The sequence below is a fragment of the Oryzias latipes genome, chromosome 5 (genome assembly GCF_002234675.1).
Source record: "Oryzias latipes chromosome 5, ASM223467v1".
Classification (NCBI taxonomy): Eukaryota; Metazoa; Chordata; class Actinopteri; order Beloniformes; family Adrianichthyidae; genus Oryzias; species Oryzias latipes.
Window position 1 is genome coordinate 3,018,198 of NC_019863.2, and position 19,356 is coordinate 3,037,553.

Consider the following 19,356-nt stretch of genomic DNA (forward strand, 5'->3'; position numbering starts at 1 on the left):
AGTACAATCCTGATTTAGATTAAAAAACATGAAGATGGATGAAAAATGACACACTGGGGTTAAATTGCCAGCAATGGGTTTTTATTTATATCTAGACTTTAAACCATGCCTTCAGAGCAGTTTGGGTTTGTTGTTGACTCATGAGGGTCAAGAAGATTCCCCCCACAGATTAACAGCATCCCAAGAAGGAAGTTTTGTTCCAAGCTCACTGAGAAGGTGGAGCTCCTATTTCCCTCACAGGCACAAAATCCTTCATGTTCCTTTTTTTGCACCAGCATGCAGAGCCAACCCCTGCGTTATTAGCTTCCCCTGCCGCACATTTGTCAAAACAATAGAGCCATGCATCTACTGTTGTGGGTGGTGGGCCCACATGGTGACATTAATTCAGGCTGAGCCAAAAACTAAACAGGAAATTGGGCTTACATGCTGCTGCAGTTTCCACACTTTTACCTTCCACGGATTTTCACTGCGATTAGTTTCTCATTACCCGGGTGAGTCATAGCTTTCATTATTTAACTTACAGCACACAGGAAGATTTTAGAACACAATTGTCTTTTCTTAAATGTTCTCACTGCAATGTTTCCGTTTGCTGGAATCCAGCTACTTTAAATTAAACTGTTTATATTTTATTGTCCAAACACTTTTGCCTGAGGAAAATGTGAAGATTTTCGAAAAGATTGAATAGCCATGTCAAGGTACAAAGCTGAATTTTTTTACATTTTTCTTTAGCTTACTGGAATGCTAAATAACTGCTACAACATAAAGATATTGTTTAGTCTATTAACATACAAGTGTAGGAAACTGTGGTGAGACCAGGTACAGTGGTGGACAAAATTGTTGGTACCCCTCGGTTAAAGAAAGAAAGCCCACAATGCTCACTGAAATGACTTGAAACATTCAAAAGTAACAATAAAGTAAAATGTATTGTAAAATTAAATAATCAAAATCAGCCATTACTTTTGAGTTGTTGATTAACAGAATTATTTAAAAAAAAAACTAATGAAATAGGGCTGGACAAAAATGATGGTACCTCCACAAGTTCTCCCACTGAAAAAGATGAGAGAGGTCTGTAATTTTCATCATAGGCATACCTCAACTATGAGAGACAAAATGAAAAAAATTCCAGAATTTATTTGTAAATTTTGGTAGAAAATGAGTATTTGGTCAGCTACAAACAAGGAAGATTTCTGGCTCTCACAGAACTACAACTTCTTCTGTAAGAGGATCCTCTGTTTTCCACTTGTTACCTGCATTAATGGCACCTGATTGAACTGGTTATCTAAATAAAAGACACCAATTAACAACCTCAAACAGTCACATTCCAAACTCGACTATGGCCAAGACCAAAGAGCTGTATAAGGACACAGAAAAAAAATTGTCGACCTGCACCACGCTAGGAAGAATATGCAATAGGTAAGCAGCTTGGTGTGAAGAAATCAACTGTGGGAGTAATTGTTAGGAAATGGAAGACATAGCAGACCACTGAGAATCTCCCTCCATCTGGGGCTCCCCCCAAGATCTCACCCCGTGGGGTCAAAATGATCACAAGAACAGTGAGCAAAAATCCCAGAACCACACGGGGGACCTAGTGAATGACCTGCAGAGAGCTGGGACCAAAGTCACAAAGGCTACCATCAGTAACACACTACACCACCAGGGAGTCAAACCCTGCAGTGCCAGACGTGTCCCCCTGCTAAAGCCAGTACATGTGCAGGCCCGTCTAAAGTTTGCTAGAGAGCATTTGGATGATCCAGGAGAGGATTTGGAGAACGTCCTATGGTCAGATGAAACCTAAATAGAACTTTTGGTAAGAACTCTACTAATCATGTTTGGAGGAGAAAGAATGCTAAGTTGCATCCAAAGAACACCATACCTATGGAAAGCATGGGGGTGGAAACATCATGCTTTGGGCTGTTTTTCAGCAAAGGGACCAGGACAACTGATCCATGTAAAGGAAAGAATGAATGTTTGAGTGAAAACCTCCTTCCATCAGCAAGGGCAATGAAGATGGTCTTTCAACATGATAACGATCCCAAACACGTTGCCCGGGTAACGGGGAGTGGCTTCATAAGAAGCATTTCGAGGTCCTAGATTGGACTAATCAGTCTCCAGATCTCAACCCCATAGAAAATCTTTGGAGGGAGTAGAAAGTCTGTGTTGTCCAGCAACAACCCAAAAACATCACTGCTCTAGAGGAGATCTGCATGGAGGAATGGGCCAAAATACCAGCAACAGTTTGTGAAAACTTTGAGAAGACTCACAGAAAATGTTGGACTGCTGTCATTGACAACAAAGTGTATATAACAAAGTACTGAGCTTAACTTTTGTTATTGACCAAATACTTATTTTCCACCGTCATTTACAAATGGTAAACAGTGTGTGAATGTGTGTGTGTGCGTGGGTGAATGGGATTGTGACTGTAAAGCGCTTTGGGCCTTCGAAAGAAGGTAGAACGCTTTATAAGTATACGCCATTTATCAGTTATCAAATAAATTTTTGAAAATCAGAAAATGTGATTTTCTGTTTCCTTTCCTTATTTTGTTCCTCATAGTTGAGGTATACCTATGATGAAAAGTCTCATCTTTTTAAGTGGGAGAACTGGCACAATTGGTGGCTGACTGAGAAATATTTTGCCTCACTGCAAACACATTTCTTTTACAGCATGCTTTTTTCTTTTAGTTTAAATAACGTGTTATGACAGAAACGATTTTTCATCACTTAACAAAGGAGAATTTACAAAAAGATTAGATTAATTTTTAATCAATAATTGAACCAATACAGTAGTTTGAAAGTGATGTCCAACCTTACTGACGTGTTTGCAACACAAAACTACTGTAATGGTCTCTGCATATGATAGAAAAGCATAAGCTGTCCCCACAACCACTTAGCCTCATGGAAGCTAGGTGTGTCAAATTTCACACCTGAGTGGGTAAAATTTCCTCTCCACATTTGACTCTCACCCTGCAGAGGATTAAGAAGCAGACACCAGCAGGCTTGCGGAAGATTAGGTGATTTCATTCCTTAATCCAACCAATGAAGCCAAATGCAAGCAGGGGGGGGGGCACTGGTTCATGTTTTTAGAGTGTTTGCAATGATCCAACCATGAAAAAGATTTCAATCTCCAAGTTTTAGGGGAAAATTCCTCTACAAGGCCACTGAGAAGATCAATGCTGATTTACTCTTAAAATCATAAATAAAGTTATTCTATTTACGTGCGTTTTGGAATGACTGCATAATAAATTGTTTAAAATATATAGCACAGTGACATTTATTAGTTTATCCCTCAGCTGAAGGGGGTTGAAAAGAGTTTAGTGGGGATTTGGTAGATGTTTTACGCCAGATTTCCTGTCTGATGCAACCAAACAGATGGTTAATATGCTGAATACCTGCTAAACGACCATGAAGTACAAGGGAAAAAACACCATAAAAGAGTCCCCAAAACTTTATTGTCCAGGGACAGTGGAACTTATTCAAGTCAACTTTCCATTTTATTTTCTCCCAGTTTTTTTTTTAATTATTCTAAATCATCTTTTTTCAGTTGTGAGAAGAACAAAAAGTAACAAATGATTTCACAGGAATTCATTTTTAATGGGATCTTGACTTGGAAAACTAGAATCTGAGCTGAAGACTCCTAAACAAATGTAACCCTTGTTGAGTTGAATACTTTTCTCCTTCAAGAAAAGAAGAACATCCTCAAGAAGACATTGTGTGACATCAAGAAACAAGCAAAAAAAATGAAATATTTACAGAAAAGACACCATTTCTGTAATATTTACAAATATATAAGAAAAATAAGATGCAATACTATCCCAAAGATGGTTAGAAAAATATGATGTGCTATGAGACCTGCAAGGCAATTGAGACTGTGACAGGATGCTTTACAGAGGAACTAAAAGGGGAAAAAATGCTTTTATAATGCTCAGAGCTAAATGCAGATAAACATTTTTCTCAATAAATCAGATCTATCAGCTTCTCATCTTGTTTATGCACAACCCTGTCTTCCAGTTTTTGTCTGAGCCAGTCCCAAAAATAACATTACAGTCATTTCTTGTTTTTATTCCACAGCTACTGAAAAGGTGATATCACATTTATTAAACAGGGATTTCCATATCCTTGAATGCAGCACATCAGCTTTTTCTTTCATCCTTGCGTTTATCGTTTTTCCACCTCCAGACAGAGTGTACTTTGTGGTTAAAGCTGTTTGATCGCTGCTCTCATTGATCACAACTGGAAACATAATCAACGTGACAGACCTCCAACATCAAATAAACACACATCCATTCCTCAAGTTACGTTTTTTAAGGAATCTGCACCAGAGATGCTGTGACACACAGGAAAAGCTGAGTCTTAAAACACAAAGACACCTGATGAATAAGAAAATACACTTGTTTGTGTGATGCACAAAATGTCAGTTCACACTCAAATCCATCCTTTCCATTCAGAACTAGACACAAACAAGCTAAATGTAGTACTTAGGTTTTATGAAGATTTCTGATGTATATTCCTTTATTTAAAATCCATTAAAAATCAGGGCAACATTTAAAAAAATCGTCTGTTTTGACTTTATTAGAGGTTAAGTTTGCCCATATTTATGGGTGTGTTTTTTGATTGACATGTGGGTTGACTAATAGTTCAGACTTCAGACTTTACTTTATTCAATTCCAATTCCAGTTTTTGGTACCTGCTTGGGTTGGATGCGATAAATAGCCAACTAAATGGCCTTTGACACTTTAGCCGAGCATAATTAAGAAGAATCTCAGTCCAGAGTATGTATTTGCGGTTACACCACTGATATTTTCTTCATTAGTTTCAATCTACTAACTTAGTCTCTTTTTAGAATTAGGCTCACCGTTTTCGTAAGACAATGTCTTAGGTTAAACTTTTCCACTTTTGATATTTAAAAAAGGAGTCGATTTTTATTATTATTTAGCTCAGAGCACAAACAATAATTGCGGATAGAAGTAAATAAATGTGTTTAGTATTCCCATGATGTTGTATGGCAAAAACTTGAACCAAACAGTTCTGCTCTCTTTCTTTCAGCAGTTTCCAGTCTCACTCCAATTATCCTTTGATCTATTGTCAAAGTGTTCCCAGTGGGCTTTAAATTATGATTATGCTGTTTTTAGCCTAATTTAAAAAAAAACTGTCATTTTTGCGGACATAGTTTCAGCAAAGTAGTTGATCAGAAATTCACTTCTGAGTTTTGTCCAGAACTGTTAGAGGGGAGTAAGTCTGTCCTTCCCATCATCCATCTGTTCACCTGCTACCCCGCGTCCAGTTTTGATCCAGATTCCAGCTCAGACGAGGAACACAAAGACATTCAAGGATCGATTGGTCTGCAAGTGGATGCATCAGAATGGAGTGGAGCAGGGAACTTGTGGCCTCAATTTGGGTATTAATTATTTATCGCTCCCCCGGTCCGTATTTAGAATTTTTCAACTGAGTTTCCAGACTTCCTATCGACTATTGTTTTAGATTCTGATCAAATTATAACAATGGGGGATTTTAATATTCATGTTGATGACCCCAGTGACTGCCTAGGAAATGCTTTTGCAGCTTTATTAGATGATGTTGGTTTCACCCAAAATGTAAATGAACCCACTCACCGTCATAAGCACACCCTGGACCTTGTTCTAACCCATGGTATAGAGATCAGCCAGCTGAGTGTCCTTCCTCATAACCCCATCATGTCTGATCACTTTCTAATTACCTTCCAGTTTAAATCAGAACATGCTACTGCCCCAGTGAATAAGAAACAGCTTAGAAGAACCTTATCTGATGGTTCTGTATCTGAGTTTAAACTCACAGTTCAACCAACCAGTGACATTCTGAACAAATACTCTGAGTCCAGCTCCCATAGCATCAGTCTTGGTATAAATGACCAGTTTGTTAATGATGCACATTATTGCAAGCCCTCAGGAGTACACTCTATGTTGTTGCCCCGCTGAAACCAAAGCTCGTCAGACAAAAACGAGTAGCACCATCGTTTGACGCTGAAACACGTTCTCTTAAACAAATAACCCGCAAGTTGGAAAGAGAATGGCGCCGCTCCGGCAGTCTCTGAATACCTGGAAACATAGCCTATTAAATTATAAAACAGCTCTACGTAGAGCTAGAAGCCAGTACTATTCAACCTTAATATCAGAGAATGGAAATAATCCAAGATTTCTTTTTAGCACTATTGCTAGATAAACTCGCAGTCAGAGCTCAGTAGAACCACATGTTCCTGTTTCTCTCAGCTCTGATGATTTTCTTAAATTTTTCGATAGTAAAATTTCAAATATTAGACAGTCAGGGTTTAGACCTCACCACAGCATGGAAACTGCACTAGTTGGAGTCTCTAATGATTTATTACTGGCTTCAGAAAAGGGACTAGTTTAAATTCTGGTACTGTTGGACCTCAGTGCAGCCTTTGACATCATTGACCACAGTATTTTACTCCATAGATTAGAGCATGACATAGGGATCAGAGGATCTGCCCTCCAGCGGTTTGAATCCTATTTATCCGATAGGTACCAGTTTGTTAATGTAAATGGACATTCCTCTCAGTGCACTTGAGTTAACTATGGAGTCCCACAGGGCTCAGTCTTATCCTGTTTACGTACCCTTAGGAAACATAATCAGGAAACACAGCATTAATTTTCACTGTTATGCAGATGATACGCAGTTGTATTTATCTATTAAACCTGAAGAAAATGACCATATAGAGAAACTAAATGCCTGCATCAGAGACATCAAGACCTGGATGACAATTAATTACCTCCTCTTGAACCCAGAAAAAACTGAGGTCATTATACTAGGTCCTAAAAACCTCAGAGATGCTCTGTCTGATCAGACAGTCTCCCTGGATGGTATAAGTATAGCTTCCAATTCCTCAGTGTGAAACCTAGGGGTTTTTTTTTTACCAGGATTTATTTTTTATGTAAAACAGCTTGTTTTCACCTGCGGAATATAGCTAAGATCAGAAATATACTTTCCAAAAGTGATGCAGAAAAACTCACCCATGTATTTGTTACGTCTAGACTGGATTACTGCAACTCTTTGTTAGCAGCATGTCTTAAGAGTTCTTTAAGAAGTCTCCAGCTTGTTCAGAACGCAGCAGCTAGATTGCTAGCAGGAACTAGCAGAAGAGATCACATCACTCTTGTGTTAGTTTCACTTCACTGGCTCCAAATTAATTGTAGAATCAAGTTCAAAATCCTCCTGCTCACCTATAAGGCCTTATATGGTATGGCCCCATCCTACATTAAAGACCTCAGTACCTTACCAACCAAACAGAGCACTTCGTTCGCAAAATCGAGGACTGATTGTGGTTCCTGGAATTTGTAAATACAGTTGTAGGTAGAGCCTTTAGTCACCAAGCCCATGTTTTATGGAATAAACTCCCAGCTCATGTAAGAGAGGCCGACACAGTTTCTACATTCAAAGTTAGACTGAAAACATTCCTCTTTGGACAGGCTTATTGTCAGACTAGCTAGTGTTCAGAGAATATTTACCTAACTGTTAATTTGTTTAAATTAAATTTAACAATAAAGTTGTTAGTAGGCGGCTAGAAGTTTGAAGCTGGGGAAATTATGGTGCACTGGGGTTCTGTCCTCAATCCTCATCTACTTCTACTCTCCTTCTCTCCTCTATTCTTGATCACTTATACATCATTTAGTTCTCCATGCGTCTGTTTGGTGCAGTGCGATTCATGTACTCCCCCCAGGAGGGGAGTGGGAAGGAGGGACAGTACATCAACTAATAAATGTCACTGGGAGTGCTTCCAGATTCCAGTTGGCTCATCCGTGCTCCTGTACCTGTCCGTGTACCTTGTCTCTGGCTTGCCTCTACTACTGATCCTGCTCCTACACCTGGCTGTGGATCCTGTCTCCAGCTCGTCTCGCACCCCCAGCCGTCCCCTAACTTCATCTGGATGAAGCTCGTCTGCTGGACTTTAAATATGTAGTTGTAGAGTTAGATAAGTTAATTCTTCTCTATGAGTTCTGGTAATCGCCTGTCCGTCCTGGGGGAGGATCCCTCCTTCATGTGGACACCCGTGAGGTTTCTTTGTTTTTTCCGAAATCCGTTTTTTTAGGAGTTTTTCCTTACCGAGAAAGAGGGTCTAAGGGCAGGGATGCCAGTTTAGTTTAGTCTGTTTAGTTAAGGTTTAGTACTATCCTATTGAATTCTATGCATTAATTATCCTTTTTGATGGTATGTTTACCTTACAACAAAGCCCATTGAGACGACTGTAGTTGTGAATTTGTGCTATATAAATAAAATTGAATTGAATATGCAATTTTGATCTTAATATTCTTTATATGTGTCCTCCCTCATCCATACAAGAACATGTTAAAAACACCAAAAACATATTTTTCATCGGTTCTTTAAATGACACATCCGAACAGTTAATGCAAAAAAAGAAAAGGTGCGCACATTTTGTAGCACATTCCCACTACAACTTAAGCAAGCCTCTCTATCCACACTCAATTATTCATTAGTCTTGCTGAAGCTGGTATGCAGAGTGCAGTCTTCACTCCCTGGTTCAAACTGGATGTCAGTGTGTTATTAGTCTGTCTACAGCACAGAGGGCCGCCCTGTACTAACCTGCCACCACAACATAACTGACAGGCCATGCTGCTCCTTCTGAATGAAGACAAGTTGTTTTTAACTCCTATCAGGTACGCATGAAATAAGCTGCATATAGACATAAGTGGACCTCTTATACAAGGCGATGATTGTGTAACAGCCTAACGGCATAAAAAGGGAAATCTGCAGAATCCTCAAACTGGGGGACAAAACTGTCTCGTTCTCAGAGGGTTTAGTTTGTGTTTTTGTATGTTTGCCCTGAACAATGATGCAGTGTATTTATTTATCTTTAAAAAAACACACAAAAATGGAGGAAAATTGATGTGAAAGTTAAAAAAAAGACCAATAACTGACAGAAACAATCAGAAATTGGTTGAAGACAGATGGTTCCAGCCATTGTCTTGACAGTAGCCTCTTTTTTTTAACAAGCACCTCTTCACATTTCAGGTGTAACACATGGATAAGCTAACTGCTCAAGTTCCTGATCATCTTCTTGTTAGTGCTGTGGTTCTTTTTTGTAAGTGGTTCCAACAACCTGTCTCTTTTTGCCCAGAGGTTGTCCTGACCTTTGCTGAGGTTTGAAAAAGATGTTTGTACGTCTTGTGCGTCGTGGTGTTCCTTCTTTTGCAAATAACACGGTCTGTGTTGCAGAAGCACAGAAACTACAAATGCTGTCTCCACATACGGTTTTATTTTGAAAAGGCTTTCTTGATGAACGTGGAGGTGCCTGTATGATGAGAACACTCTCACTGACTATTCATTCATTCATTCATTTTCCATTCCGTTTTTCCCTTTCGGGGTCACGGGGCTGCCGGAGCCTATCCCGGCCACTTGTGGCTTGTGGGCGAAGGCAGGGGACACCCTGGACTGGTCGCCAGTCTGTTGCAGGGTAGAATGTCCACAATCACACATCCATTCACACTCACACCTAGGGACAATTTAGATTTACCAATTAACCTATGATACATGTTTTTGGATGGTGGGAGGAAGCCCGGAGAGAACCCACGCATGCACGGAGAGTAACACAGAGAGGTCCCCCACTGATGTTCTGTTTCAGGTTTATATAACTTTTATATTGTTTTATTGATGGGAATTATACTAATTTAAAGATATGAGACACCACATCTAAAGCTCACAGTGGCAACAAACCAACAATTAAACTGAAAAACAAAACTGCCCCTTTACCTAAATTCATCAATAAATTAAAATAATCAATAATAATTAAATGAATATGTAGTTTTTAAAAGCTAAAAACAAATTAGCTAAATTGTTGAACAGAAGAAGTAAACCGACTTTAAAAGACTTCAAAAACAGCAAAACCTTTATATTAGAAGTACTATTCTTGACCCATCGGCTGTTTTTGAAAGTGCTCTGATGCAGGTTTGCTAAAAACTGACGTTTTTTTCTGCCAATTATCAAAGTCGTTTCAAACATCCACCTACCTGTGTTCAACAGGACCAAACAACAGATGACTAAACAGGCTAAGGCACTCGTTTAAGGGCATGAGAGCAACGTTTACATCGCTAAACATTTATGGATCTGTGCAGACAATCAATTAAACTGGAACTTACTTTTACAATTAAGAAGGTGTTCTGAATGAAGTAGGACTTGCAAACGTTGCCGGTCTCGTTTTTTGTTAAAGAAAGTTTAACATTCATGGTGTTAAAAATCCTATTCATTAAGAAGCTATGATGAGAAAACCTCTGTAGAAATGCGCGCTAACATGAGTGTGAGCGTATGCATCCGTGCACACATGCAGAGTATGATACCATGAACCGGGATGCCCCTAAAAGAATCCATGTGTGCAAATGTCATCAGTAAATGTCAATAGCTTTTCCAGGTCTGTCCTGAGGACATGCAGCCCAGCGCACGGGCCGCAGGACGCACACGTCCCTTCATTTCCTGCTACTTCATTTATTCTTAATCTACTTTAAAGGGCTCATCTGCTCAAGTGATGAATTAAACAACACATGTGAGAGAGTATTTTGACGAGCAGGATGCAGAAAAGAGGACAAAGATCTCCACAAAGATGATTGAAAACCACCGCAACGAGGGAGCATCTATGTAAAAAATGCAGTAATGCTTTCTTTTACAGTACAGTACTTACAGTGCACTTAAGTGGTATTTACATGGTACTTATGGTGTAACTACTGGGTACTTACAAGGTATTTGCATGATACTTTTTATGGGACTTACTGGATACTTACATGGCACTTTTTTGTGTCTACTCGATACTTACATGGTACATGCTGTGTATTTATGTGGTACTATTTGGTTCATACTTATGTGGTACATAAATAAACTTTTGATCAAGTACAAAGTATAATTTAGTTACATTTAACAAAAACATCAACCAAAAAGAAAAATCAAGCAAAAAATCAAAATTGCCATTAAAAAAAATCTAATTTGCTTAAACAAAGAATTACAAAAGCAATGTTTTAATAGGCAATTACTGTATGCATTTTTACAAAAAAAATATTACTTGCACCTACAATTTGCATGAGCATAAAACACAGCAGTGTAAATAGAAAAAGGAAAAAAAAAGTAATAAAGATGCAATTTCAACACAGTTACTCACAAAAATGTTTCAAAAAAAGTGAAGTTGTGAATAATCTATTATGTTTATAAATAAGGATAATTGATTGATTTCAAGCATTGCAGTCAAAGCAATAAAGAATTCACAGAGATTTCTCAAAATCATTACAGAAATGATTAAATAACTTACATATTGTGATTTGTGATTTTTCTTGCAGTTGTAACCCTGAAGAAGTACTCCACCGATACCACACTCTGCTGAAGGAATTTTGACGGACAAAAAGCTCGACCTTCACGTGTGGCCAGTGTAATATAGACAAAAATACAATAGATTTGACTGCAACTATTGCAGAAATGACTTTGGCTGGAGAGGGTGAGGATCTGGGACCTTTTCCTGTTTTCGCGGTGGGTGACAAACTCCTGAGCTGTACAAAGGAGTGTGAATCATTCCTGGAACAACACAAAACTCTGGAAGAAAAGATAAATAATATGAAAAAAAAATCTGTTCTTTGGAATGCTCCTTTTTACTGTTTTGTTGAAAACTTAAAACAAATTTCATTGTGATGACACTTTGTATGCTGCAGAAGTGTATCATATTAAAGATTGTTGTTTTCACTGCTGCCTTGTTTCTCTTTAAATTTGCCACATCCCATTATGTACACTTCCTGTGTACATAATCTGTTCTCCTTAATAGTAAGTACCATGAAAAACACAATAAGGTACCAAATAAGTACTATGTAATTACCCATCTTACATGTGGTGAGTACCATGAAACACACATAAACTTGCTCAGTAAGTAGAAAGTAAATTCCGGGCCTTTTTTCACAGTACTTCCAATGTAGTTTCTCTTTACCTACTATCTTGTTACACATGATAAATACCATGAAACATACAGTGAGTGCAGACCTAAAGGTCAAAGGTACTTTATTTGTACTTACCTTGTTCTTACATGTGGTAAGTAACACAAAAGACACCTTTGCACAACATACAAATACCCAGTAAGTATATCATAAATACCCAGTAGGTAAGATATAAGTATGAACCAAATAGTACCACATAAATACACAGCAAGTACCATGTAAGTACAGAGTAGACACAAAAAAAGGACCATGTAAGTACCCAGTAGACTGCATAAAAAGTACCATGTAAATACCCTGTAAGCACCCAGTGGTTACACTATAAGTACCATGTAAATACAACTTGCAGTTACCAAAAATGGAGTCCTCAAGTATAATGATTTACTTTGGGTTTTCTTTGGGTTTCTGTGCAAAAAGATGGAAAATTCCTCATTGTTACACTGCAAAAACCTCATATCTCACCGAGTTTTGATGTCTAGTTTCTGGATAAATATCTTAATAACAGACAAAACTAATTTAATAGTTACTTGTCATTAAGATGTAAAGACTTGTTTTAACACACTACGGTAAATCTTATTCTAAGCAAAGGTTGAAGCTTTTCTTTTACTTTCCATAAAATTTTAAGCAAATTTTTTATTGGTGAAGGGTTTCCAGAAACAAACTTGCTTGATTTAGTAAAAGCTTTTATCAACTCCAAACATAGTACAAATGTATTTGACAACAGCAGAACAGGAGTTTAAAAGTAATCTATGCATTGTTTTTATGAAAAAAGCATCTTTAAACATGTAATTCTAGTCTTTCTATAAGATGATTATGATTTAGAAATAAGTAGCGCGAATACAGGGTGGCTGTACCATAAAATGGGACAACAACCCTGTATTCTACATTTTTTAACTTGTTTTGAGGAGGAAATGTTTCCAGTATAAAACTTTAGCAACAAATTAAGTCTGTATGCTGTTCCAGCAGTTGGTTTTCTCAATTATCAAGGAAAGTTCGCCAAATCTGGCAGAAGAAAGGACCAAAGAAAGAAAGAGTTGTGTCATCAAGTCTGTACCTCAATGTAGGAACTAAGTCTTGAGTAGACCCTGTAGGGACCCAAGACGTGGGACAGATGAGTGGTGCAGGGGAAGCTGGTCGTCACAGCGTGGTTAACTTCCGGCAGCGAAAACACGGTGAAGCCAAACTTTTCATAGAGCTTCACCAGTTCTTCATCTGGCTTCTCGTCACCCTCGCAAAGAATGCTGCCCACCACATAGCGGCATTTCTCTGGTGGCCTCTAAACACAAACAAAAAAGGAAAAGGTTAGAAAATTATTGCAAAGTCTTTGTAAATGACCCTAAGACTCAATCATTACTATTTTATTTTTTTTCTACATCTTTGTGGCTTTTATTTTGAAGGGGACATATGGTAGCACTAAACGGAATGGTAACAATCAAGCTAACGTTTTGAAAAGCTGCATTCTCCACGTATCTGCAAAAATTGTCCAAACTTGTTCAAGTTTTAAGTCACGCTCCGCAGCAAGACAGGCGGATGTGGTAAACAGAATCCGGTAGTTTTCTAAAATAAAACTTCCCTCTGAATCAGAAAATAAAAAAACAGAAAGAATCAAAGTTTGCATATGTTTTGTTTTCTTGTCTGGAGCCCGGTACCAAGCGGTCCGGTACTGGTTTGTGGCCCGGGGGTTGGGGACCCTTGATTTGATGGGAACAGGCAGCACATTGAAAAACAACGAGTTGGAAACACCCAAAATACCAAAAAGTGACGCGCAGGGGGGCACGAAAATACATCCATATGTGGAGTTGGGAGTGAGAATGTGTTGGTTGCAACGACAACAAGGGCTGCACTATTTAAAATAGAGGCGCCCGTCGTATTTGTTTTGCATCAGTTCGGATCCGGGTCTTGGTTTGAATGACTTAGTGTCGGGGTCTGGATCCGGATCGTGGCCTGCTAGTCACTCTTGGTGTAAGAAGTTTCTAGAAAGTAATAAATATGGTGAAAATGTTCAAATGGTGAATGTAACAATTGTAAGAGACCTAGATCCAGATCAAGTTTCTTTACCACCAATACAAAAGACATAAAATGCACAACAGAAAAAACAGAGCAATTTTTAATGAAGAAGACTATCCCACTGTTTCGCAGAATCAATGTTTTTATTTTTAGAAACACCCACTTTGTTGTGCTAAAGGTCCAAAAAAGGACACAGTTATTTTGTTGACCAAATAACAAAGTGACACAGCTGCTATAAAGCTGAGGAAATGCCAATGCTTCCACTGTGACGCCTTTGGGGTGCGAGCTCTGCAACAGAACATTACAGGGTCCATTCGAGACAGCACTGTCTCTGATGGACCCTGGACAGGCACCAGAGGCCATGTTTCTGGATCAAGATGTTGTTTTGTTCACACCTAAAACAGATTTCCTGCAGAAGTGATGGTCAGCATGGCAGATCTGAGCTGGAAGACCAGAGAGTCTAAAGACCCACTCCGTTGAAAATTCTGGTTTTGGTGGTTTTCACACATTCTTGTGACACTTTTCTTATGCTGGAGGACACATATTAAGAAAATTAAGAGGAAAATTGCATTGCGGAGTATTTCTTTATTCAAATTGGTGTGATGTAGAATCGTAGCAAAGCAAAAATCCTCTAATCTGCCTGCGTCTGTGTCCTCCGCTGAAGTTCGACTGGCCAACTGAAATTCACAGCAATCGTATTTGTGACGCAATAAAACTGTACGGCTGGATAACTGCAATGTTTCTCGCCATTTTTGTTGCACGGGTAATGCTATGTTGGGGGTTGTGAAGGGTTGTAAGCTAGTGGGCTGGTGTGTATACAGAGAGCTCTAAGCAATGGAGAAAGGAATGGGGGCACGGTTGCTCTATGCCCACAGCCCCGCCCACAACTTTAGAGGTGAATTTCTAGTGATCTCCTATCGCTCCGCAGAAACTATGTCCTTGAAAATGAGACAGGTTTCTATAAGATTGGCTAAAAAAGGCCCCATTATAAATTACAGACCCCTAAATATATCAAAAGATGATTGGAGAGGGACTTTACCGAGAAACTGACCGGTGGCCACATCTGTACCTTTCTTTGACTGCGGAATACACTTCTGGCAACGCAATCTTAACACTTGTCTTTATCACGCAAACAGATGTGTTGTTTCTTTGGTCTTTTACACGGACTCAAATCTTATGTGTGAACATCAATGTTTTGGGTTTTTTTTTACACAAGAAATTTAATGTTTTGATGGGTAAAGGTATTAAAATTGGCAAAAAGAAAAGCCAACTGGCTAAACAGCCACCTTTGGCAACTGTAAGGATATGGAGAATATAAAACATGTATCTGTCTCAATAGTGAAAATAAAAGTTACGATAATGAACTAGGAAAGGATACAACAGAGTTCTAGGACCACCAAATTCCTGGTGGTATCCCTGCAGTCGTCCACTTCAATCCTTTCTTCCTCCACCAAAGACTAGATCTCTACGTCTGTGTGACACTTCCGTCTGAGGAGGAGGAGCACTTTTTGGCATTTTCAATGTTCTTATGCTAATATAACAGACTATTCACCTCTTTGATGTTTTATGTTGAAACGGGACATCTGGAAGAGAGGGCATTTGTAACACTGTTTACCTTCTGCATTGGTGTTGTGCGCATGACAGGTTCATGACGTAATGAGACAAATGGACTTCTGGGTATATTACTATAAAGGGAGAGTAAAGCAGTGGTCCTTTACACTCAAACGTGTCTCTGAGCTCCTTATTTTACAAATGAAACTCCGCTTTACCGACACCAAACCCCAGAAAGCCTGCTACACTAAGAATCATTTGATTTTGAGTCACTCACATCTTTAAACTTCAAGCAAGGCTCCAATTAACAGACAACTTTGGTGTTTTTCCTTTAATCTCTACATTTCGCCTTTTTTTCCTGTAAGTGAGGAACAAAAAAAAAAAATTATCCTCCAGAATCTTTTTCTCACCGGGGCCCTAAAACTCTAAAAGGGTGTAATGAATCATCCGTTTAAAAATACACTTGAAGTGTCAACATTGTACAACTATTTTAAAGTAAAATAAAAAAACATTATTAAAGGTAAAAAAAACAACAACAAAAACAAATCGATTGTGGTATGAAATTAGTAAAAACATGTGGGTGGTTCTTCAGGCACCAGCATTCAATAAAAAGTCTGAAAGAAGAAAAAAAATCCAACTGGAACTTGCAGAAATATGATTTTCCCATATGTCAGAAGTCATCCAGCATGTTTGAAAATTCAAACTGTCTGTGCCAAAAATCCTCTTCCAATTCTTTTCTTTATTATTTTGCTAAACACAAAGATGGTAGAATGTACATTTCCCCACATATACCGAGAAAGGATTCATTAGACAACATGTCCTGCAGCTTCTGCACCATTTAAGAATCATGATGAAGAACAATAATTCACACATTATTAGTCCTGGGTTGATTTGGCCACAGTGTTGCAAAAATGATGGGTTCAGCTACAGAACATGGCGCCTGGGACTGGGGAAACTTGTTTATCTTACTTACGTAAATGACACTTACAGAGAGTAGACACAAGCTGACACAGAAGGCTGAGCTCATTCACTTAAAGGCCTCTGTGAAAACTTTCTGTCTCGGTGTGCACCGCATGTCTGCAAGCAGATGTGTAAAAAGCAGAGCGGGGAACCTTGAGCGAGTCCTCACTTGGGAGAAGATCTGACAGAGAATTTTCCATTTGGTGGCAGACGGATTCTGACAGCTGCAGATGGAGAGTGGGAGCTGTTGTTGACAGACCACGTTTGTAAGTAAGTATGCTTTATGTTTCCGCCCACCACTATCCTCACGCATCATTTTAGATGCACGAAGGAACATTTCCCTAATTGTTGGGGATCCAAGAGTGAAATCAGTTTGGGGTCAAATTGAATTGATACAGCTGTAAGTAATGTCTTTATTGATAACGGTATACTGTGCAAAACAATAATTGATTTTATACAACATCAAAATTTGCGCTCATTTTTAATACCACAAAAATGACTTGCAAACACAATAAAAGTTAAAAAAAATGACTATGGATTTTTTTCTTTTCTTTCAAGGAGTTCCAAATTTATATTATTTTATTTATCCAGGCAAACCAGATATAGAACAATATTCTTATTTTCTCACAAAAGGCAAGCGCTTTGAAAAAGGCAAAGAAAAAGGGGTTTATTTAATTAATCTGTAAAGGAATTTCCTATACTAGAAATGTGTATTTTCTATTAGTAAGAAAAAAAAAGTAAGAAAAATGAATAAACTCTGACAGCCTTGACGACAAAATTAACAAATATTTAAAATAAAAAATGAAAGCATTTTTATTAAATATGTCAAAAGATATTTGGGCCATATTTATGTTGTTTTTTTGAATCTTTTCTAACATGTTGACATTCTCGTCTCACACTTCAGGCATGATTTGATGCTCGTCCAGCACATGACTGATTATTCAAAAATCACCATGAGAAAAGGGAAAATAAAAAAGGTCATGCAAAGGAAAAAACAATAATACAATCTGTTTACTTCTTCAGATTGGTAGATTATGTCAGACGGTGGTTCATAAAAACTCTCAATTTTTTACCAATTCAGTCAAGATTTAATGAAGATTTCTGATCATCCTTTGAGAAAACCTTCACCTTCAGAGTGGCTCATCCTAACTTTCAGAATTGTCATTTTAAAATGCGACCTGCCACTTGATTGTGTTTTGAGATGGGGGCTGTGTGTGGAGAGCTGGCACTGAGGGGCCACAGATGGGAGCCAGGCACACTCATCTTCATGTTCCTGTCATTCTTGCATAATTATCACATTTTAATGTTCCCTTTCTTTTCCATGTCATTTCTCACATTTGGGGCTTCTTTGAATGCAGTGTCAGGCCTCCACATCTCCTGCTCTGTCCCTGCAGCAGTTTCTGAGCAGTCATTCGAGGCTGTTGACTGCGTCAGATCCATCTGACAAAGGCCTTGACCCTTGCTGGCTTTTCAGGTCAACATTGCGTGGCCGGTGATAACCAGTGACAGCGTCCGTTGGAAATGAGAGATAATCTTTGCCGTCACCTGACACCATGTTGTAGAGTGAGTTAGGGAACAAAGATCAGGCGCGTTTGACAGAGAATAATTCTCTGCAGCAGCAGATAGACTAGATCTGTTTACAGTGCAGTAATGACTCACTGCAAGAAAAGACGTTTGCAATGGCTGTGTTAGCAATGCCAGAATAAGTTACTGTCACAGTCAGGCGACGTCCACATTTATCTTGCCTCCAAATAAAACAAGTCATGCGTGACGATGACACGTACTCTGCAAGAACAACTGTTTACTTTTACGAAGCCACATTTATAGCATTAAAACAAAGACATTTTAGAAATTGAGATACATTTAAACGTTTATTATTAAGAAATAAATGTTAATGGGTCGTTTTAAAAGCGTTTTGTGAAATAAAATAAAATAAAATATTGTGTGCCTTTGCCAGAATCATACTTGATATTTTCACAATTCTGCACATACGTCACGTCATAGCCCAACTCTTTAAAATTAAATCTCCCCCACACTTATGTTGCTTTGATTACACGCTGACAGTCAGAGTGGCCATCACATCTGATCCTGAGGACTTGAGGGTGATTGCATTAGCATTTACCTTAAGGTACTGCTGGCTCAGCCCACATGGACAATGCACCCATGCAAAAACAAACCTCACATCAGCTTTGATTTGTTCTGAAATCCTAGAAAGTTTGACTTGAGGAAAATGAGAAAAACTATAAGGGTATTATAACTTTTCTAAAACCATTTTGGCTGTTCCATCTTTTATCCAGATCTGTTAATTGCCTTTTCGTCATGGATGCATCAATTGTTGGACCCCTCTGTGAGGCTTCTTTAAAGAGGTTTTTCCTCTTACTGGTGATTTGTGGTAAGACAGGGTTCTGCACTTCAGGGTTGATTCAGAAGAGGCTCATCCCAGTGGCATCTTCACTTCCTTTCTTGATCAGAAGAAGCTACTAGTGACTACGAGTAAAACTGCTTGGTCAGCCTTAAAATTGGGTTACCCTGAAGGACTGAATCCTGTAACATGAGCTGGATGACTGAAAATCTCCAGGAATCTATGATACGACAAAAAGTATTTAAAAAAACAACTATCCTCTTGCAGCTTTGCTGCATCTGCTCATATCCCACACTCTGCATGCTTCTAGACAAGAGTGTGTTAACCGAACCACTGGTTGACTAATGATATCATTCAAGCCTCTAGCTATCATTCACATCCCACACAATAGCAAGTACAAACAGCCGCCCTGACTGCATCTCATTTCTGCTTTCCTCCAGATAACAACCCAGAGACTACAGGCAATTAGGGAAGGGAGAACCACTGCTCCGTGTACTTGACTTGTCTGGTCTC

At 38.6% G+C, this 19,356-nt stretch overlaps 1 protein-coding gene across 1 annotated transcript in view; it reads right to left on the reverse strand.

The window, feature by feature from the left end:
- Nucleotides 1-19,356, reverse strand: part of tex264 (testis expressed 264) — an 89,969-nt gene that overhangs the window by 51,779 nt on the left and 18,834 nt on the right. Inside the window, exon 2 of the mRNA XM_004068477.3 lies at nt 13,018-13,239. Within this exon, the coding sequence (XP_004068525.1) occupies nt 13,018-13,239 (222 nt within the window). The remainder of the gene's footprint in view (nt 1-13,017; nt 13,240-19,356) is intronic.